Source organism: Scleropages formosus, chromosome 19 (genome assembly GCF_900964775.1).
Source record: "Scleropages formosus chromosome 19, fSclFor1.1, whole genome shotgun sequence".
Lineage (NCBI taxonomy): Eukaryota > Metazoa > Chordata > Actinopteri > Osteoglossiformes > Osteoglossidae > Scleropages > Scleropages formosus.
This window is the reverse complement of record NC_041824.1, coordinates 20,585,890-20,605,434: the sequence shown is the minus strand read 5'-3', so window position 1 is coordinate 20,605,434 and position 19,545 is coordinate 20,585,890. Positions and strand designations below refer to the sequence as shown.

Genomic DNA, 19,545 nt, shown 5'->3' with positions numbered 1-19,545 from the left:
TTAAACCAGATAAGTAGAATCAGGTATGTAAATCATAGTCATTTACCCTTTTTATAAGTTTATATTAACATTTAAATTTCACAATTTTGTTTTAATATTTTATATAAGAATAATCCCCATCCCTATAGGTTCATATACTTTCAAGCAGCACTGTATGCATTTGTTGACTAAAGAGCCCCAATACGCAGAGCAAGTGTGCCATGTTAACACTCACGAGCACATATGACGCTGGCACCCCCATGGAAGAAGCAGTGGGGGCGTATCGAGATCATCTTGCATTCCATTACGCTCTCCTCATTGCCCACACACTGCATGGCATCCATTAGAACTTGGCCACTGCCTCTGCCGAAATAACCTCCTGGCAAGGCATCCAGTGCCGCCCCGCAGCCCAGCTCCCTGCACACCACCTGGGCATCTCGCAGATCCCACGAGTGGTCACACACCGTCCCCCACTGGCGCAACCGGTGCACCTCCACCCTGCCCGAGCAGCTGTCCGTGCCATTTACCAGGCGCACTCTGGGAAGAGCTAAAACACAGCAGGTTCCCCACGGGTTCCAGTAATCACTCCGTTAGTGCAACCCCATACTTTACACCGCATTTTTACTTAGATTTGTTTCAATTAAGCAAATTCAGGTGTTCAGCAGTAGTAAAAAAGGATGCTAATAATTCGGACATTTAGAAGCACCAACTTGCCACTAATGGAGGAAGTTTAACTGAGTACCTTTGCTGTTGACGTGCGACATCAAACAGTGGAGCCAGAGACCTGGGGAAAAGAGGACACAGTACAGTACAGTACAGCCTAGGCAGGTGTTTTTTACACTCTCTCGGAGCGCAGTGTGTGTGTTGCTGGATGCAGAGCTTTGATTCTGAAGAAGAGCGTGGGCCACATATGAAACGCCAGACATACATATTGTCAATACTTTTTGCCCTCATCATGGCGATGGCAATAAACGGAATCAATAAAATCGCTGACCTGCGACGAGCATCCAAAGAGACCTCCATCCGAGGAGGACCGCCGCTCTCATCCTTTCCGCTTTGAGACACACGCTCAGTGAGCCACGGTCCACTCTTCCTGTATCTCCTCACTACTTTTTTTTTTTTCTTTTCCCCGTGGGATTGGATTGTCTCAGAGGTAAAACTATACCAGTGAACAGGGGACATTCACACACCTACCTGCGTTTCATGTTTCCCTGCAGGAACTGGTCTTCAGTGACATAATGGAGCAAAACAATAGTGTAACGTCCCTATTAATATTGTTCTATACAGCTTTTAATTCAAACACTGACAACTGGGCCACAGGTGACTAAGTTGACCTGAAACCCATATACTGAGGCTGTTTCATTCCACCGCGTGCGTGCGTGTGTGTGTGTGCAATGAGAACACTGGAATAAACTGGCATGATGGTTGTTTTTATTTGGAAATTCAATTAAACTACTGCCAAATGCACGATGAGTGATTTCTATGTACGTTTTAGCGGCTATGAAGTCATTTTTAAATCTGAAATTTTTTGCTAAAACATGCAAAGGGGGGGTTAAAATGTAGTTTTGGATGGGAAATATGCCCCTTTGCAGAATTTTGCGCTGAACTCTCACATATTCCCGATCAGCTTGTCCAAACTGTTTTTGTTGCTGCACAAATCTCCTTAAGGGCTCGGAGAATAAAGCACAAATGTAAGATGGTTTTGTTAGCAGGCTTTGTGCTGCACAGCATATGACTCAGATTAAATTCCTGCTCCTCCTCTCTGCCATAATTTTAGAGGAGGAGATAAAATTGTTCAAAGTTCATTCCCCCACCTTGTGTAGCTCAAAGTAAACACTTTCCTTCAGTCGCAGGGAATGAATAAACTTTCAGAGGGTGATCCTAGTGTGAGACACAACGTGAGCCAACAGGGATAAGACTTCACATCTGGACTGAACTCCACTTTCTGGAACCACCAAAAAAGCCATCGGTTACCGAACAGTGAGCGCTTCCAATACCAGGTACAGTGTTTCTGTGTGAATTTCATATTTTGCGTCTATTCTATGTGTCTGATGGGATGGTGGCAAGGACAGTTAAAATAATTATGAAAAACGTACGTAATACCAAGCAATAAAAATCCAAGAAAATTACAATAACTTTGCATGTACAACTTTTTTGCCTTGTGATTCATAAGTGTTCATAAAACACGTTACTTTAACGTTAGATAATTCCCTGTTTGGGGCAGAAAATGGTTATTTGTGAAACAGTAACTCTGATTCGGATTCCAAAGACTGGATTATGTTTCTCTCTGTTTTTTACTAACCACCACAGCTTCCTCAAACCTTTTCAACCTCAAGAAACAGAAAACCTAAATTCTCTATATCCTACTGCTCCAATTGTGGATTTTTCAGGTTTCTAAAGTTATGGCCATCCTTTTATCCTCAGCTATGAAAATAATGCCAAAATTGATTGTATGTGTAGCTGGGGTGTGCACTAGACTTCTGCCTCCCACAAAAATGAAAATCTGCTCATGAGGAGGAAATTTTCCTTCAACATTAAATATAGGCCTGGTGATAGGGGTCCCTGTCAAAGATCCAGTACTACAGAAACTACAAAAAGACATAAAGAGCAATGAATGTTAACAATCCAACAAATTCGAGGTGACAGCTGACTGGGAGTTTTGTACTTCTGGATTACACTGCGTCGTGTGGGACAGAAGTACAAAACTTCCAGTCAGTTGACACCAACCGCAGAAGCCTACGGGTTTTGATAAATTTGAGGTGCTTCACTGCAATTTTGTAAATACTTCTTGCCCTCCTCAGACAACTAATGGTGCCGGGTCCAGTCCTTACATTGTCCCTCATCTACCTACTGGGGGGCTTTTGCACCGAGTCCCAGGCTGGGAAGATCCTGGTGTATCCAGTGGATGGCAGTCACTGGCTCAATATGAATGTGCTCCTTGGGAAGCTCCACCAGCGAGGACACATCATCACCGTCATTCGCTCCTCAACCAGCTGGTACATAGCAGAAGAGGCACCCCACTACAGCTCCATTACTGTTCCCCTCCTGGAGAGAAGCAGCGTGGAGGACCCGGGCTATATGGCATCTTTTCTCAGAAGGAACCTTGAGATTTCTCAGAAAGGCAGGTCTGTTCTGGCTTTCATTGCCTTGCAGAAAGAAGTTGTTTCCATGCTGTCTGAGGCCCATCGAGGCAGTGCCGAGATGGTCCGGACAATTCTAGAAGATAGGAAGCTTGTGCAGAAGCTAAAGATAGAACAATATGACTTGATGTTAACTGATCCAGGCTTTGGAGGAGGTGTGATACTGGGAAGTTATCTGGGTTTACCTATGGTGTTCAATGCCCGTTGGATCACTAACGGAGAGGCGCACTTTGCTATTGCACCCTCCCCTCTGTCCTACATCCCAACCATTGGTTCATTGGTCTCTGACCAAATGACCCTATTGAATAAACTGAAGAACTTCCTACACTATGGAATAGGACTTTATATTGACCATGTCATCACAAGACCTTATTACCAAAGTGTTTGCGACCAGTTTCTTGGCTCCCCTACAAATATTTATTCTCTTATGCAGGGGGCTGATTTGTGGCTAATGCGGGTGGACTTTGTTTTTGAGTTTCCCCGGCCCACGATGCCCAATGTGGTGTATATAGGTGGCTTTCAGTGTCGATCGGCGAATCCTTTGTCTCCAGAGCTCGAGGAGTTTGTGCAGAGTTCTGGAGAGCATGGTGTGGTAATCATGTCTTTAGGGACTCTGCTTGGAAGCCTCCTGCCTGAAATATCAGAGGTTATTGCATCTGCCTTTGCCCGACTTCCCCAGAAAGTAATATGGAGGCATCTAGGACCGAGACCCTCCACTCTTGGCAACAACACAATGGTGGTGGACTGGCTGCCCCAGAACGACCTATTGGGCCACCCCAAAACTCGTGCTTTTGTCACACATGGGGGCACAAATGGCATCTACGAGGCCATCTACCATGGCATCCCCGTCCTTGGGCTGCCACTCATCTTTGACCAGTTTGACAACATGGTCCGCCTTGAAGAAAGAGGAGCAGCCAAAGTTCTGGATGTGACAAATCTAGAGGTGGAATCTCTGACAAAGAGTCTACAAGATATCATGGATGAAAAGCAGTCCTATAGGTCCAATATGCATAGACTGTCCCAGCTGCACCATGACCAGCCTCTTAAACCCATGGACAATGCAATCTTTTGGTTAGAGTTTGTCATAAGACGCAAAGGTGCTTCGCACCTTCGCACAGAGTCATATAAAATGCCCTGGTATGCTTACCACAGTGTTGACGTGATGGCATTTCTCTTGGGTGTCTTTGCTACTGTGTTTTTCCTGATTTTTACCATGCTTAAATGTCTCTGTAGGGCTGTAAGAAGTAGAAGAAAGGTCAAGCTCCAGTAATGAAGGTATATTCAGGCATCTCTGAAACACAGTATTCAGTCAAATCAACAATTTACCCAATCAACCACAGTACTTTTGGAAACAAGAAACATGTTGACACTAATAGCTTTATGGAATGTTTTCAACAGACTTAAAAAAACAGAAAAGCCCACATTTTCATCCTTCTTTGAATCCATTTTCATCAACCGCTTTCCCTGGTCAGGGTCGACAGTGGTCCAGAGCCTATCCTGAAATCACTGGGTGCAGGGCTGAGGAGGGTACACCCTGGACAGGACGCTAGTCTATCACATGGTAGCCACACACACTCTCGCACTCACTCAATAATTCACACACCAAGGGCAATGTAGCATTATATTGGAATATTGGAATGAAGGAGGAAACCAGAGCACCTGGAAGAAACCCACACAGACACAGGGAGAACATGAAAACCTCACGCAGACTGAGCTGGATCCAAATCTACACCTGAACTGCTTTGTGGCACCCCTGAAATTTTCAGTACGAGCAACACTGAAAATTATTACAAGGTGGTGAAACAAAACTCGTGTAGAAAAGCAGCTCACCACAAACTACTTAATATGTTGCATATGAAGAGTATGACCACAAGTCTCTGGTCCCAGAAAATCATGCCTGGGCACTGGCTAAGTGTGGGCAGCAGTCCAGCTACTGGATGCAGAACAAAGTGGGTCAGAGTGGATACAATAAAGGTGGGTTCCTCCAACCTGAGATCTGATTCTCTAGGTAGGAAGCTGAGGAGAGCGGAAAGAATCAAGTTCTCATGCATAATTTTCCTGGGCAAAGGCGCAGAAGAGATAGCCAATGTAGAGAAACACACATGAAGTAAGCAATGGTATGATAACAAAACCTAAACATGTCCATGTTATAAGCAGCAAAAAAGTTGCCCCCTTTAATAGGAAAAGTGACAGCACTGTCTGCTTGGCCCAGAAACATGTCTATTCAAGGTCTTTGTCTTTGTCAGCCCCCACAGATCTGCTCATAAAGTGAGATCTCAGTAAAATAATTCATTAGCCTTAATCTGAATTGGAAAAATAAATAACAGGCCGTGAGTCACAGGAGACTCATTTTTCCCACAAAACAAACAAAACCCCCGCCGTGTCTTTTCAAACACACAGAGCTGGTTCAACAGCAGATCCAGGATATCAGAACTGCTCTGGACACATTTCAATCCAGCCTTAAGACCTTTATGTCCATAATTACTGTACAAATATGCCCCCTCCCTTTATGTGTCCCTTTCCCTCATCAATTCCTTCGCTTTTATTTTTATATTCCATTACTTTGTTCTTCTCTATTCTTCAGGGCCACAGCAATGCAGTAGGTGAATCACTTTCACTGGAGTGGGTTCAAACATGGGCTGAAATTCAGTTTTGTCTTTGTGTAGTTCGCATGTTTTGTGTTCACCTGGGTGCTCTGGTTTCCTACCACAGTCCAGATGTTTTTTAGGTGAACTGGTTGACTGGTTGATTAGCGTATGTATGTAATCGTGGTGATGCAGTGTCTATCAAAGGTACACCCTACCTTGTGCCTGATGTTTCCTGGATAGACTCTGGACCACTATGTCACTGCATTGCACAAGCAGACAAATAATAGATGCATTCTGTGGCTCTTTTACTGCTTTCTTGTACATGTTAAGTATCAAAAAAACTGTGCATTTCGCCATTTGTAATGATACTGCCTTTCAAGAGAATTCCATTTTATCACTTCAGGTTTCCTTTGCCTGTTCAGCTTTTAGAATTTTAAATCTTTAGAAGTTTTCCACTTAAGGGATTACAGATTATAGAGACAAAATTTCTGAGTTGCACATTTCCTGGCAAAGGTGGATACTGTATAGATGTGCAGCCCAGGTTCAGAACTAATATCAAAGGAAGCATTAAAAAAAATCCATTATCATAAACATTAAATAAATTGTGCTGATTTTATGCTAAATTACTTTTGTTTACAAGTCCAAATTCTCTTAAAAGAATTATGTGGGAAGCTTCTCTAAACATGGAGAAAGTACATTATTACATTATTTCAGAGTAAGGGCCCTGAATGGGAAAGTTGTACTCTCCTCCACACTCCTGGTCTTAGTACAGGACTGATGAATAAAGTTACCGAGGAGATTCAGAGAGGAAATCAAACACACTGATGTATGTTCATCGAAACCTAAAAGCAGAGGAATTGTATTTTGTAACTAATAAATTTGAAAAAAAATCTAATTTCAGGATTTAAGTACCAGACAAACATTCTCATGTTTTAGAGCTGAGGAACTGATAACATATTAATCTTGATTTTGTTTAACACTGACAAGACACACTTGTTTTCTGGTGTTTAAGAAATAATAGTTGGCCTTTGAGTAACTGCAAGGAAACAAAACTACAAATACTTTTGCATTTCCATTTCTTTAAATGTAGATTTTTTTCCTGTAAAATGAAAGATAAAAAAGTTACAACCCATGACTAAAACTCAATTTCTTTGTGCTGAAAGTGCTGCAACTCAGGGCAAAACTAAACAGGAAAATAAATTGATTAGCTCCATCTACAACTAGAACTGGTGAACATACATATTTTTACTGTTACTAACATTTTTAAGAATGATATATTTTATTCATTAAACCATACAGGTAACAACACCTTCTCTAAACCTGGTCTAACTAGATTGACAGTTAATTCTTAATTATAATTTTATAATCCGCATAATACACAGGAAGAACATAAGAGATTATTGTTCAAGCAGCCTAGTCCAGAGTTTTCTAGTACAAGTAAATGAAGGCAATTATATCTCTGAAGTCTTTTGAGGTAAAAGAAAATCCAGAAGTTTTCAAAAATGTCTAGTGAAACAGATTATGCAACATCTTTATTCATTTTTTTTAGACAATACATCTTCTTGATTTATACTGACAATTAATGTAACAATCTACCCATTATGTAGAAATACCCACACTGAAAAGGACAATCTCTCTTGGTCAAAATTAAAATAATTTAATATGGGGAAAACTCATTGCAAAGTGGTAAGGCAAAAAGTAAGGGTGGTGTTTTGTTGCATTTCAAACATCTCTGTACTGCAGGACAAATGGAGGTTTATACAGGTTAAGTTTTAGACACTGTAAAAATAAAGTGCTCTATCCAATACGTTCCAGTGTGGCCCCTTCAGGCTGTGTTTCACAGGCCAATTTAGTTCTGAATACTTTGGCTATGGCGAAAACAACTGTAAATACCACAATACAAAACATAAAACAATGGAAAAAAACTAAAATGATCTCTTTTAGATCTATAATTGTATTAATAGCAGCTGAAGAGGACTAATCATCTTCCAAAGCTATCATAACATTTCATATTTACTTTAATTCTATGTCAGTGTGATTTATAGTTTTTTCCAATACATCAGATTCATGGGGACTTACCAAACACACTAACTGTATGTATATAATATTATAACCTATATAATAGATACCAATTTTCCAGCTTTTGTCATATTATTCCACCAGGAAAATCTAAAAACCAGTGGCAGTTTGTTGGTGACCCAAGTATTTTAATAGCATTACTCGGTAAGGTCTGGCGACTTACCACTTTTGTACTGATGCTCTATTTTAAATATAGGATTTTTTTTTTTATTTGTATGAAGCACCTCACACAAAACATGAAAATATTACTGAAATATATAAATTAAAACACAAATTAAAGAATGTAACAATGTACACTGCCTCTTGATTTTCCAAGACAACTTATCATGGACAACTCTTGGGTGTACTCTTGGCCTCATACAAGCGCAGACACACTGAGCAAGCAGATTCTTATAAATGTAAGCTGAATGTTAACCTATTTATATATGTACAATGGAAGGGAGGACAGGTCTGTGACAATCTCCATAGTTCAACACCACTGCAAACATTCTGTGTGATTAAAATGGCACAAAATTGGCTTTCTTGGAACTGTCAAACACCCAATTTACTCTACTGGTTGTAATTACCACAAAAAATAATTCTCTTCTCAAGAACTTCCTTCCCTTCTTCAAAACAAAATTTAGGAGCAACAGGACATTCACAGTATATATTTTCTTCTTTGTCCATCTCCACTTCGTTATGGTCAGTCTTAACGTCTCTACCTTCATACATTGTCACAGAACCTCGACAGAAGTGATCTTGAGCCTTTTTGTCACCAGACTGTGTCAACGTGTTTCAACTGTTCCGATTACCATTCCCAAGCAGTTCAAATGTATACATTTATGCTCTACATACCATACCAGGCAGGATGACTGACTTAGTTTATGGAACGAAAGGGGGGGTCATTGTCATAGTCAGGAGAGGACTGTACATGCCATTGCCCTTACATTCTTTACAATGCAGATGGTTTTACAGTCTAATAAACAGTTTTAAATCAATACCCAATGTAACAATTTATACTACTTTTATAGGTGTGCAATTCCACTTTTACACACATCCCAAATGAAGGGCAAGAAAACCTCACGATATCCTGCAAGTAGGTGTTGGCAAACAACTCAAATCGCATTTAGGAGTCAGAACAAAACACTAACTATGGAAATGTTTCCATCTTCTAATTGGAGATTCAGAACAAGAATTAAAGGGCATTCACATCAGTAACAAAGCTGACTAAAGGTTTTTCCTCCCATTTAAAAAAAAAAAAACAAAAAAAAAAAAAAAACTGGATTGCAGGAACTAACTGAATACAACTCTGCTGGTCAGACAGCTGCAGCGAGTTGCCAGTAGTTTGTTGATCTATAATGGTGGTCAAACACATGAACAGCAGCTCTCCTGGTAGCGGATCCCATGCAGGGGATTGCAGGACTTCTACTAACGAAACCTTTCCAATGCACAATAAAGCAAGCACAGCTGAAAACAGTGGGAACTCTTGACACCCATCTTAACCTCAGACATGACTTTGACGGTGTGGGAAATGTTCACATTGCAATCTAGAGTCCACACCAAAACCCATCCGAGTCAGGAAATTATTTCTGCACACAACATGCTGCCAACATTTCCCAACATCAGACTTCCCCAGGCCCTCTCTTCAACATCTCACCCAAAGCACAACAAATGACAGGGGTAACAAACTGGTTCTACTCCTCCCTAATCTTCACAATAAATCTCACATACTGTATACCAGATACAATTTCTTGTCCTGCACACAACATTCCCAAGTTATGATCTTTGTACATCCTACTTGTCCCTTATCTGAGACACTTGCATGGGACCAGTGCCTCTGCCCCATCTTTCCCAGACAGACACAAGCCCTATAACAAAGCAGGCTCTCTGCTCCCTCCAGCTCCTGTGCCCGCGACCAGGTTCCGGAGCAGCTTACGTCTCCCAGCCTGGTAGTCCTCTTCATCTACGTTGACCAGGAGCTTGATGGCCTCATGGCCCACAGCCTGCTTGAGTGAGTCTGTGATGAAGACACCCTTTAATGCCTCCAATAGTGAGCCATTGATATAGTCCCGCCAAAAAGCGTCTAAGTAGGTTAGCTCTGAAAACTTGATGTCACAGATGATAGACCCCAGGTCTCTGGACTTCAAGATGGTGTTTGCCTGGTTGAACCTCTCAAATTGTCTCTCCAGAGCCTCTTGCTTGTTAGAGAAGACATTACCTTGCAAAGCTGACTCATGCTGACAATACTCAGCACGGACCCGCAGGCGGATATCTGCAAAAAAAGATCATTCAAGAATTTAAAGATATCGTTGTATTTGCTTTATTACATTTCAAATAAATCATACCAATACCACTATTTTTTTTTTTTTTTTTTAAAGCTTGTTAAAAAGTTGCACGTAACAGTCATACAGGTAACAGCGTAACGAACGACGAAAGAGGTTGAAGATTTCAGATACTTAACCCTTGGGTTCCACAAACAGAAACTAAAGCACAGAAAAGGTTCTGGTGTTTTCCAGGTTGTTTCAAGGGCTGGGAACAATTATAACTGACATTACTGGCTTTAAGTCACTGGATCGGCCTTGGGCCCTCACCACAGGTCTGTTTCTCTCTGCAGTCAGCCGCAGTGTGGGCCCTCTTCCTCTTGCGGCTAGGTACAGGAGGGCCTGGTTTAACACGTGGCGGGCACACCTGGGGACCTGTTGGGGAGCAGCAAATAACAGGCTGCGGACCTGTGAAGGAGAAGTTACAGTTGGCTATACTGAACATTCAATGGTGGACAGAAATAATGCAGAAGAACAAAGGGTGGAGTACTACAGATATCTGTTGGACGTGAAATACAGACATCATGACTATGCCAGAAAAAAAATGTCAAGTGCAGAGCAGCATTCCAAATTTTTGCTCAATTTTAGTGTTTGAAATAAGCTTTTTGGACACAGCAGTTGAGCGTATTCTTCAGTAAAGAACATTTCATTTCACCTGGACATTTAGCATTTTGTTTCCTGTGGGGGCTGGAAAGAATATCAAGAAGCTTCAGCACAATCTAAAGGCTTAAACGCTGAAGTGAGCCTGGAGGCATGACTGTTTTCATTTTTATATGGCAGTCAAATCACTGCATGCTGAAAAAATAGACCCCATTATACCCCTATGAAATTTTAAAGTGGTTTTTACAGTTTACTTAAGAGAGTTTAAAAAGCCAATCTTTGCCAGTGGCAGTTCAAGATACTTGTATGATTGCATATTAAATATTTACTTTCCTTTAATGCAGTAGATCCAACAAGTGACACTTAAAAATGCAGTTATGTTAAAAGGTACAGCAAAGGAACAATTCCATAAAAACCAACTTCTATGCTTTCTTAAAAAGGAACAAAATGTAAAATGTTATCTGACAGTATACTAACCATACTTAGTCAGGGCTTCATTCTTACTTTCAAACATGACAATATAACGTGCCTCAGTAGGAATCAGGGGCACATTCAGAATAATCACATTGATCTTATCTTAGCACAACTACTGGTTTTTCCATTTTTAAACATATCACCTTAAAAGATGCCTGAATGTCACTTTAGGCAGCACTGGTTATGTAAGTAACACAGCTCTTACAGTGCAGCCTTTTATGAGAAAATGTGCCATACGAAAGCACCAAGATTCAAATTAATGTTAAATCATGTGCTTATTCATAAAAACAAACTGATTATAACGAATCAACTCAAATTCTTATAATGCGTACAGTACTGTGAAAACATCTTAGCCACTCAGAGGTTTCACAAAAATATTTGTTTTAGATGATATTTAATGTCTTCTGTGTTAGCGTCAATGGGAAAGAGCATATTTTAGGTTTCCAAGCATTCCTTTTGCAAAAAGTTACAGTATTACAGTAAGGGTTTTACATGTTGTTAAAGAAAGAAAGTACACACACTGTCTGAAATCACTTATCCCAAGTTGGGTTGCGGTAAACCAGAACCTAACCCAGCAACACAGGGCGCAAGGCTGGAGGGGGAGGGGACACACCCAGGACGGGATGCCAGTCCATCACAAGGCACCCGGCTAAGCCCGCTGCGACCCTGCTCGGGACAAGTGGTTGTTGACGATGGATGGTTACTAAGCTTTGTAGGAAGTTTATCAATTAAGAGCATTATTTTTAGAACCATTCTCCCTAAATATTCCCCAACTCAAAAGTCAAACTATACTGTTAGTACATTGAAGTAAAATTTACCATTGTACATATGGATGCTAGCTAGCCAAAGAAAAGTATTTCACATGAGCTTTAATAATACCAAGTTTACTGAGGTTACAACTTCTAAACTATGCTCCCTTTACACTGCAAATCCAGTGTGACATAAAAATACACCTTCATATTGTAATTCAGGGTTTGAAAAATATTTTGAGTGTGATTTTTATTTTCCATAGATCTCATATTACATATGCTACTCAAAGAAAGAATGAATTTCTCTCTGAAATTTCATTTTCAATATTATTCTTCCATGGGAAAAATGCCAGATAGACTACTGTTTTTCATTTTTGCTTTTGTTTGCACCAAAATGTTTGACATTTTAAGTTTCACATACAAGTTAAAAAGCTTGGGCTACAGAGCTGTATTGCAAAACGGCATAACATTTATTACACACCGCAGTATATTCAGACACTTAGTGATTCCTGTAGTTTTTCCATTACTCAGCAATTTGGGAAGTTCAAGCATGTTGGATAAGTTACTACAAGGAGGAGAATTTCCAATAAAGTGACATTGTCAACCAACACACAGACCTGTCCTTCTGTGGCTAGTGGGTTCCTTGTTCTCGCCTCCTCTAGGAGACACGTAACGTACAGATGTCTCCTCCAGATACTTGTCCACTGGGTCTGGGCACACTAAAGAGCAAAAGAAAAGGAAAAATCCTATTAGACAGAAATCAGGGGTTTTCCTGTACAGCCCTCAGATAAGGCTTGTTACAGTCTTAACAGCTTAAGGTATCAGGTGGTTTGTAATGTGGAGCAAAGACTGCACAGGAAAACGCCCACCTTTAACAGCAGCAAGACAAGAGCAACACAATTTAATCCTTTATGCAAAGCTCACATAAATCACAATGCAAAAATTCTGAGAACTTCCCTTATAGCTTCCAGCAGAAGCTGACAATGTCTGCTATAAACTTTCATATTTTATGGATATAAAATGCATATAACTTATGCATAAACTAAGTACTAAACTAAGTGAAGTACATGCTACTGTGTTGTAAAGCACCTGCTTTATCACCACCCTCATGAAGTATTCATCTCCTTCTTATGGAGAACATTTATTTTCTGGCCAGCCTTCCCAGTTTGTCTCTATAACCACATAATATACAGTATTCATCTATTTTAGTAGTTATGGATGTGACGGTAGTGCAGCGAACAAGGAGTTAATTGGTCAACAATATTTCTATACCCACAGAATTGTATGCATAAGTAGTTTACCAAATAATCTTCACTGGGTTACAAGCAGATTAAACCTGGGAGACCTCAGTTTGTCACTTAACACTTCCGACCCCTTGACTAAAACATTTCTCCCAGGTGTTCCATCAGAAATTCTGAATGATAACAGAAGTGATGGACTGCACAATGTCTAAAGACCTTCATAATACACCCATAGGCCATGGACAGTCAGATTTAGCAGCAGCCAACTATAGTACATATGCTAGTGATTTAAAGGGGGAGAGAAAAAAGGAAAAAAAATTTGTGATATCAGTGCTCCCCCCTTCTATTGATGTGAGACTGACAGTAGAATCATTGATTAATTCATTTAGATTACACTCTTCTCCAAAGTGGCTTAGAATGTTAGTCGAGTATTACAATGATTTACCCCTTTAAACAGCTGGGAAATATTTACTGCAGCAAAGCAGAATAGAATCTTGTTCAAGAGAACTCCAGTGGAAGTAGAGACTTCAACCTATATCCTTTAATTACAAGGCAGCAACTCTAACCACTATACTACTTGCTGACCATTTAAAAAAGCAATGGGCCGAATTAAGTTGTTTTTAAATACATTTTAAATAAATATTTTAAACTAAATTAATAAATGTTTTTTTAAAAAAACATCTTTGCTTATCTGCAAAGAAATTCTGACATTTGTTAAGAACGCAGTTTTACTTTATACTGTACTTAATTCTCAACAAAGCTGCATTTAATAGAAAATACAACATGGAAAAAAAATGCATTACGCTGATGACCCGACCCCACTCTATATTTGTGTATGACCACCTTAAAACCACTACCAGTCAACCACTAAATGGAAGTTTGCAATCAAAAATAAGTTTCAAGGTTATGGAAAGACAAGAATATGGGAATACAGGATTCTAGAAAAACAAGTTGGCTTAAATGTTTTTAACTACTCATTTTTAAGTAACATTGGCCTTCGTACTGACTGAAAATAGAATTTGTGTTTCACAAAAGTTATTTACTGAATGACCAAAATAAGCTGTATATAAGCTCAATTTCTTTAAAGAAAAAAAAAAAAAATTGTGCTACAACAGCACACTTCAAAGAAGGTGAAAAAAGCTCTGTGTGGCTCAGGCCAGATGCACTCTTACCAGTCTGCCTCTTTCTGAGCGTGACGTACGGCAGCAAGTCATGCCTGGTGATGATGCGTAGCAGCTGCAGGACATGCCTGAAGTTTGTTTCATCGCAACGACCCTGCCTCTCCAAAGCCAGCAGGAAGTCCCGCCCACTTCGGATGCCCCCACGCTCATATTCATCAATAACGTCAACAAACAGGAAGGAAAGCACCCGCACATCACGGTGGGTCAGCTGGGCTCCCACAATCTCAAACATGCGGTGCAAGGAGTACAGTCCATACGTGTTGTCCACTGCCTCCTCCGGCCATGGCTCAGAACGGCCAGTCAGCGGCCTCCGTGATGACGATGAAACTGCTGACGTTGAGGGCACAACTCTGTTTAGACCACTTCCACTGGTGTCCCCAAGCGATGAAGGGGAACCTACACCACCCATGTTAATGTCCCGGCCTGTGGCCGTACCAGAAGGGTTGCTCTGTGAAGAGTCTGACTGACTGGGATGTGTGGAGGGCCTGCCTTGGCTAGCAGAAGGGTCCCGGGGGATGAGTAAGGGAGGGCTGGTGTTTGCGTGGGGGAGAGGATGCTGCTGTGAGGTCATCACTCTGCACCAGGACGTGGTGTAGAGAAGAGCACTCTAAGCACAAGGGGACGCAGCAGCCCCAACCAAAGTCCCACGGCAGCTTAAGTCAAAGCATCCACTATCTTCTCGTCTGTCACCCAGGAATGACCTCCAACTGGTTTCTAACAACAAAGGAGAAAAGGAATTTAGGAAATGAGCAAACAGCAGAAAGAAAAATCAGATTGCCTAGTAAGATTCTTCATATTTACATTTACAAACAACATGAAAGGAAGACGTCTTAAGATTAGTATGTAACAGTTCTTCTAAATAAAGCATAGGTTTTCATCCTGGTGCTAATGAGGCTTAATTCACAGTTTACAGCTCAGGTTCACACACACTGAATGAAACATTGATGAATTACTGAAAATGCCTTTTCATTGACGAGAAACAAAATGTGTCTTGAAACTGTAAGGTGGGCCAATACAATATTTAACTTATTTTGAACTATGTGTCTCTTGAACTGAAATATTAAACACACAATACACATTACTAGTTCATGCAAATCACTGTATGCATGAAAAAAATAAAAAAACACCAAAATAATTTAGAGAAAGCAATTAAGCCTTACACCTCTTATCCTCTGGAACACCACTACTCTGTATTTGAGAAGTAGTTACTGATAATGTATGGATATTTGGATGGAAAATAACTAACAGCACAATATCCTGAATTCAGGGTCTTCTCTTTGATAACAGGTAATCCAGGTCAGGAGACAAAAAGTATCACCAAACCACCTTTTTTTCCCCAATCACTAGACTTGACCACTGGAATAAAATATTTGATGGTGGACACTGCATTTTCACCAAATGTAGCGTTTCGAGTTTTGGTTAAATAGAGACACTTTAGAATAATTTGTCTAGAGAATACACTACAGAATCATTTAGGTAACATTTCTGAAATTTTTAACTGCAGTTTGTTTTATTCTAGCTGTTCTGAGGCTGCATGAGTACAGACATCAACTGCACATGATTAAAAGCAGATTTTTTACTCTTTGCTCCTTGTGAAAGCTGCCAACTTGGGGTTGGAGTCACTATGGTCTTTACTATTTGCCATTTTTACACTTAAGAGTGAACTGATGACTAGCAGACTATTCAGCTTTGATTCTGTTACTCTCTCCAGACTGATGAGCACTTAAAACTATTATTTATTCTGAGGACATGAGCTCATAGCCAGATATTTTAGAGCCAGAAAATGGCCAAGAATGAACTGATCAGTTATTGTTTTTCCCAAAAGGAAATGGCAGTGTAACCTTTATTCTGGAAATTATCTCCTCAATTGGAGAACCTCAACTAACAAAACATTTTAAGCTCTGAGCAAATACAGAGCATTTTACGCACATAGTAACTTAACTTCTTTGAATGAGCTTATGTAAAGTTCGGATATGCACTTGTTTTCTGTTTCAGTTACATTTACATTTCTATTTCTGTTCCATTACAGATGTCAGTTCCACAACACACACTATCCTCTTACTTAAATGTGAAGAATTTATCTTAGCCTTGAAATCCAAAGAGAAAGCTTACTGTTAAGATACAGACTTGACGCACCACTATTCAAAATGAGAAAATAGAATGCATAATGCTGATTTCAAAACAAGGAATTTTGCTTTCATGTAAATCTATAACACATATGGGTTTATTTCAAAACTTCTTAAATCACTGATCTTCACAATACTGGCAAGTTTCCACCATACTCAAAATGGGCTGAAATAATTTTGCTATTATTATCATATTAATAATAATAATAACAGATGACAAATTGTAAATATTATTAACGGGATGCTGTTCTCAAAAGTGATTCACCCAGCCTTACGAATGGCTCACTTTTAATAGAGCAAGTCTGTGTACCTTGCTCAGGTATGATTACAGCAGAAATTGAACCTCGAATCATCCTTCTGCAGCACTAACCAGTACTCTACCTGCTGCCAAAATTAATTTCAGCTGTTGTACGGAACTATTTCCTAATAAAGAGATAAATCTGTCCAAATATAGACTTAACATAAATACTCCCAGCAGGCCGGTGTCAAAAAACAGTGCAGCGTTTGTCAAAACATCCAAATATCTTGGAACAGGTGTTCCAAACATTTTTGAAAGACAGGAGATGACAGCTGACAACTAGAGTCATAACTCAAATATAACTTAAGTACAAAATCCTGTTCTGAAAGAAAATCTGCAACACATAAACAAAACAGCTGTTTCAAACTGAAATCTGACATTGAGTGCTCCAAGCTAACCACATTCTGAACCAAACAGAAAAAACAGGTTTACTGTAACCTTATCTGTTTACAGCTTTTAAAGCCTTTGCGACCAACTACTAATATTAAAGACATTTCACCAGGTGAAAGGTATAATTATACAAAATAGAAAACATGAACGCACACAATGTGCTGGAGTTCCTAAAAATGATCAACTACAATTAACCAAGACAGAAAACACGCAAGCTTACTGACAAACCATGGAAATGTCAAAAGAAGCTATTTCCCCTCTTATAATGCTTAATTTGAACAGAAAACTAAAGGTACTTCTGAGGCCAGTTAAGCCTTAAGGTTTGACAACGTGGAGGTTTTAAAAATAATGCACCAAGGGGAGACGAGACTTCACTTCTCAAGTGTCTAGTCAGGGTTTCGCTTTTGCTAATCATGTATAATTTAAAATCAGTAAACAAAAAGCTAATATTACACAACAGATCTAAAACAAGACATTTCAATATACAGCTGTTGGCAGACATTTATTTTAAAACTACGAATCATGTCACATGTGTACGTCGTGGCGCTGTCTGTGTTTTGTGCTTTTTTTCAGCAAACTATTTTGGGTAGTAGTATGTAACAAGAATTACAGCTCAGAGTTAACTGAGTAGGAAAACATGTCAGTGGAAGACGCAATATAATACTTACATGTGCATTTGTCCCACTCGGTGAAGTAGCCTATTGGCGATTTTTAGTATAATAAAGACTGTTTCCTCACGAAAACCTGGGCGTTAGCTCCGTGGCGCTAGCTGCTGCTAATGCTACTGCTGTTAACTATCGCGATAGTATCGCAAGCCTGAGCTAGCCTCGGTTAGCCGGCCAAAGAAACAAACACTGGACTGCGACGGGATTCCCGACACCCGTCAGCGCCAGAGCAGCAGCACCTTCCCGACACGTCAAAACACGGCCACAGTCCGAAACGATGCCCGGCTGAAAACTGGAAGTTGTAGTTACCGTGTCGGCTTATTTTACAGGGAAATAATCAGCCTTTTCGGCAGCGGAGTGCTGTTGCTGCTAGCAAGAAGAAGCCATTAGCGTCAGTTTAATAATTGATTGGCTGGGCTTCTAAACGATACTGTATCGCCGATTTTAAGAAGAACTCAACTACCAGAAGATCCGTCCGCACTCTAGTTTGGCTTCTTTGAACTGTGGTCCTTCTGTTCTCAAGTGTCTGAAAACATAATTTAGTGTTTTTTTTCACTCAGTCTGCGAACAACTAAACCCAGAAATGCATGGCCATTTTTGTTCCTCCGTTAAAATGAAGGAACATCCGGGAAATGATCACATCGAGGGCAACATCCGGGAAACGCAGAGACGCGTTTCAGGCTGCAACGTGATTGGCTATTGGAGCACCTTCTACGTCAATCAATGTCAGCATTTAATGACATGGGAACAGCTTTCTGTTCCATATGTTTACCGTTAATTATTGAAAACTGTATAGTGAAACTGATCTAACAATCCAGCTTTAGAGCTACAGAAAGACAAACAAAATATATACTCTTTACTTAAATAAGAGTTAAAAATACATTTGAAAACATTTAAAGTAATGATAAAACTTTTACCAAATAAAGCACATCTGATTACAAATTTATAAAATAATATTCTATATACAAATATAAATCACTGAAGGCAATATATAACAATATTTTAAAATACGTAAATGATTGACTGGCTAAGTCATTGGTTGAATAATTGGCCTACTTGTTAAGAACAAAAATCACCACTATTAAGACTCAACTTCCTTCTGAATTCATTAGCAGTATAATATAATATAATAGACCCGGACCAGTAAATTATTATCAGAGTGACAGATCACTGGCAGTGAGACAGATTTTCTCGTTAGTGACAATGCTGTTATCTCGAGCAAGCCAAATTGGGACCACCGTTCGGTCTCTTATAGATTTAAAAAAAAAAAAAACACATGGTTTTGGTGCCTTAAATATGCAAACCTGAACTATGCAAATAACCCAAAACCTGATTATATTACACACAATATACTGGATACTGGGTTCAGCAGAATCCTGCTTGTAAGAGACAGGCTTGCAGAACTTACTGAAACGGAGCTCTTGAAGAACAAACACCACAGTTCCTTGGGTTTAAATTTAGTTCTTAGGGTTTGTTTAAGTGCTCTTACTAGGTCAACTGTACATAGAGCTTAGAGTACAATTTATTCTTATGTAGGTCTCCATCCACTATATGCTGAAGACAGACTCTGAGCACATATACAAGGTTACAAATAAAGCAAATGATGCACATATTTGCATAAGACAAGATATGCAGAGTAATAGGTAAAAATCAGAGGAAGAAAACAAAAAAAAAAATTTGTTGCTTCGGTAAATAAAAGATGCAATAATGTTAGTGAAAAGGTACTTTATATTTT

The 19,545-nt window shown here is 39.8% G+C and overlaps 2 protein-coding genes across 2 annotated transcripts; one reads left to right on the top strand and one right to left on the bottom strand.

Annotated features, from left to right (window-relative positions):
- The first annotated feature begins 1,847 nt into the window (after positions 1-1,847).
- Positions 1,848-4,659, top strand: LOC108939078 (UDP-glucuronosyltransferase 2A1). Its single transcript, XM_074559679.1, has 2 exons — positions 1,848-1,979; positions 2,781-4,659. The coding sequence occupies exon 2, from the start codon at positions 2,788-2,790 to the stop codon at positions 4,387-4,389; it is 1,602 nt and encodes a 533-aa protein (XP_074415780.1). The 5' UTR covers positions 1,848-1,979; positions 2,781-2,787; the 3' UTR covers positions 4,390-4,659.
- A 2,611-nt stretch (positions 4,660-7,270) lies between these two features.
- Positions 7,271-18,427, bottom strand: dedd (death effector domain containing). Its single transcript, XM_018760171.2, has 5 exons — positions 17,814-18,427; positions 14,323-15,045; positions 12,527-12,628; positions 10,357-10,494; positions 7,271-10,037 (listed from the first exon to the last, which is right to left on the bottom strand). The coding sequence occupies exons 2-5, from the start codon at positions 14,900-14,902 to the stop codon at positions 9,634-9,636; spliced, it is 1,224 nt and encodes a 407-aa protein (XP_018615687.1). The 5' UTR covers positions 14,903-15,045; positions 17,814-18,427; the 3' UTR covers positions 7,271-9,633.
- Positions 18,428-19,545: the final 1,118 nt, after the last annotated feature.

What these genes read in the sequence shown, in the direction of transcription:
- dedd (XM_018760171.2), bottom strand. Translation starts at nt 14,902, where the DNA reads ATGACCTCACAGCAGCATCCTCTCCCCCACGCAAACACCAGCCCTCCC. An exon ending in GCTCAGAAAGAGGCAGACTG is followed by an intron (nt 12,629 to 14,322) that starts GTAAGAGTGCAT and finishes TTTGCTCTTTAG; the next exon opens with TGTGCCCAGACCCAGTGGAC. An exon ending in CACTAGCCACAGAAGGACAG is followed by an intron (nt 10,495 to 12,526) that starts GTCTGTGTGTTG and finishes TCTCCTTCACAG; the next exon opens with GTCCGCAGCCTGTTATTTGC.
- LOC108939078 (XM_074559679.1), top strand. Translation starts at nt 2,788, where the DNA reads ATGGTGCCGGGTCCAGTCCTTACATTGTCCCTCATCTACCTACTGGGG.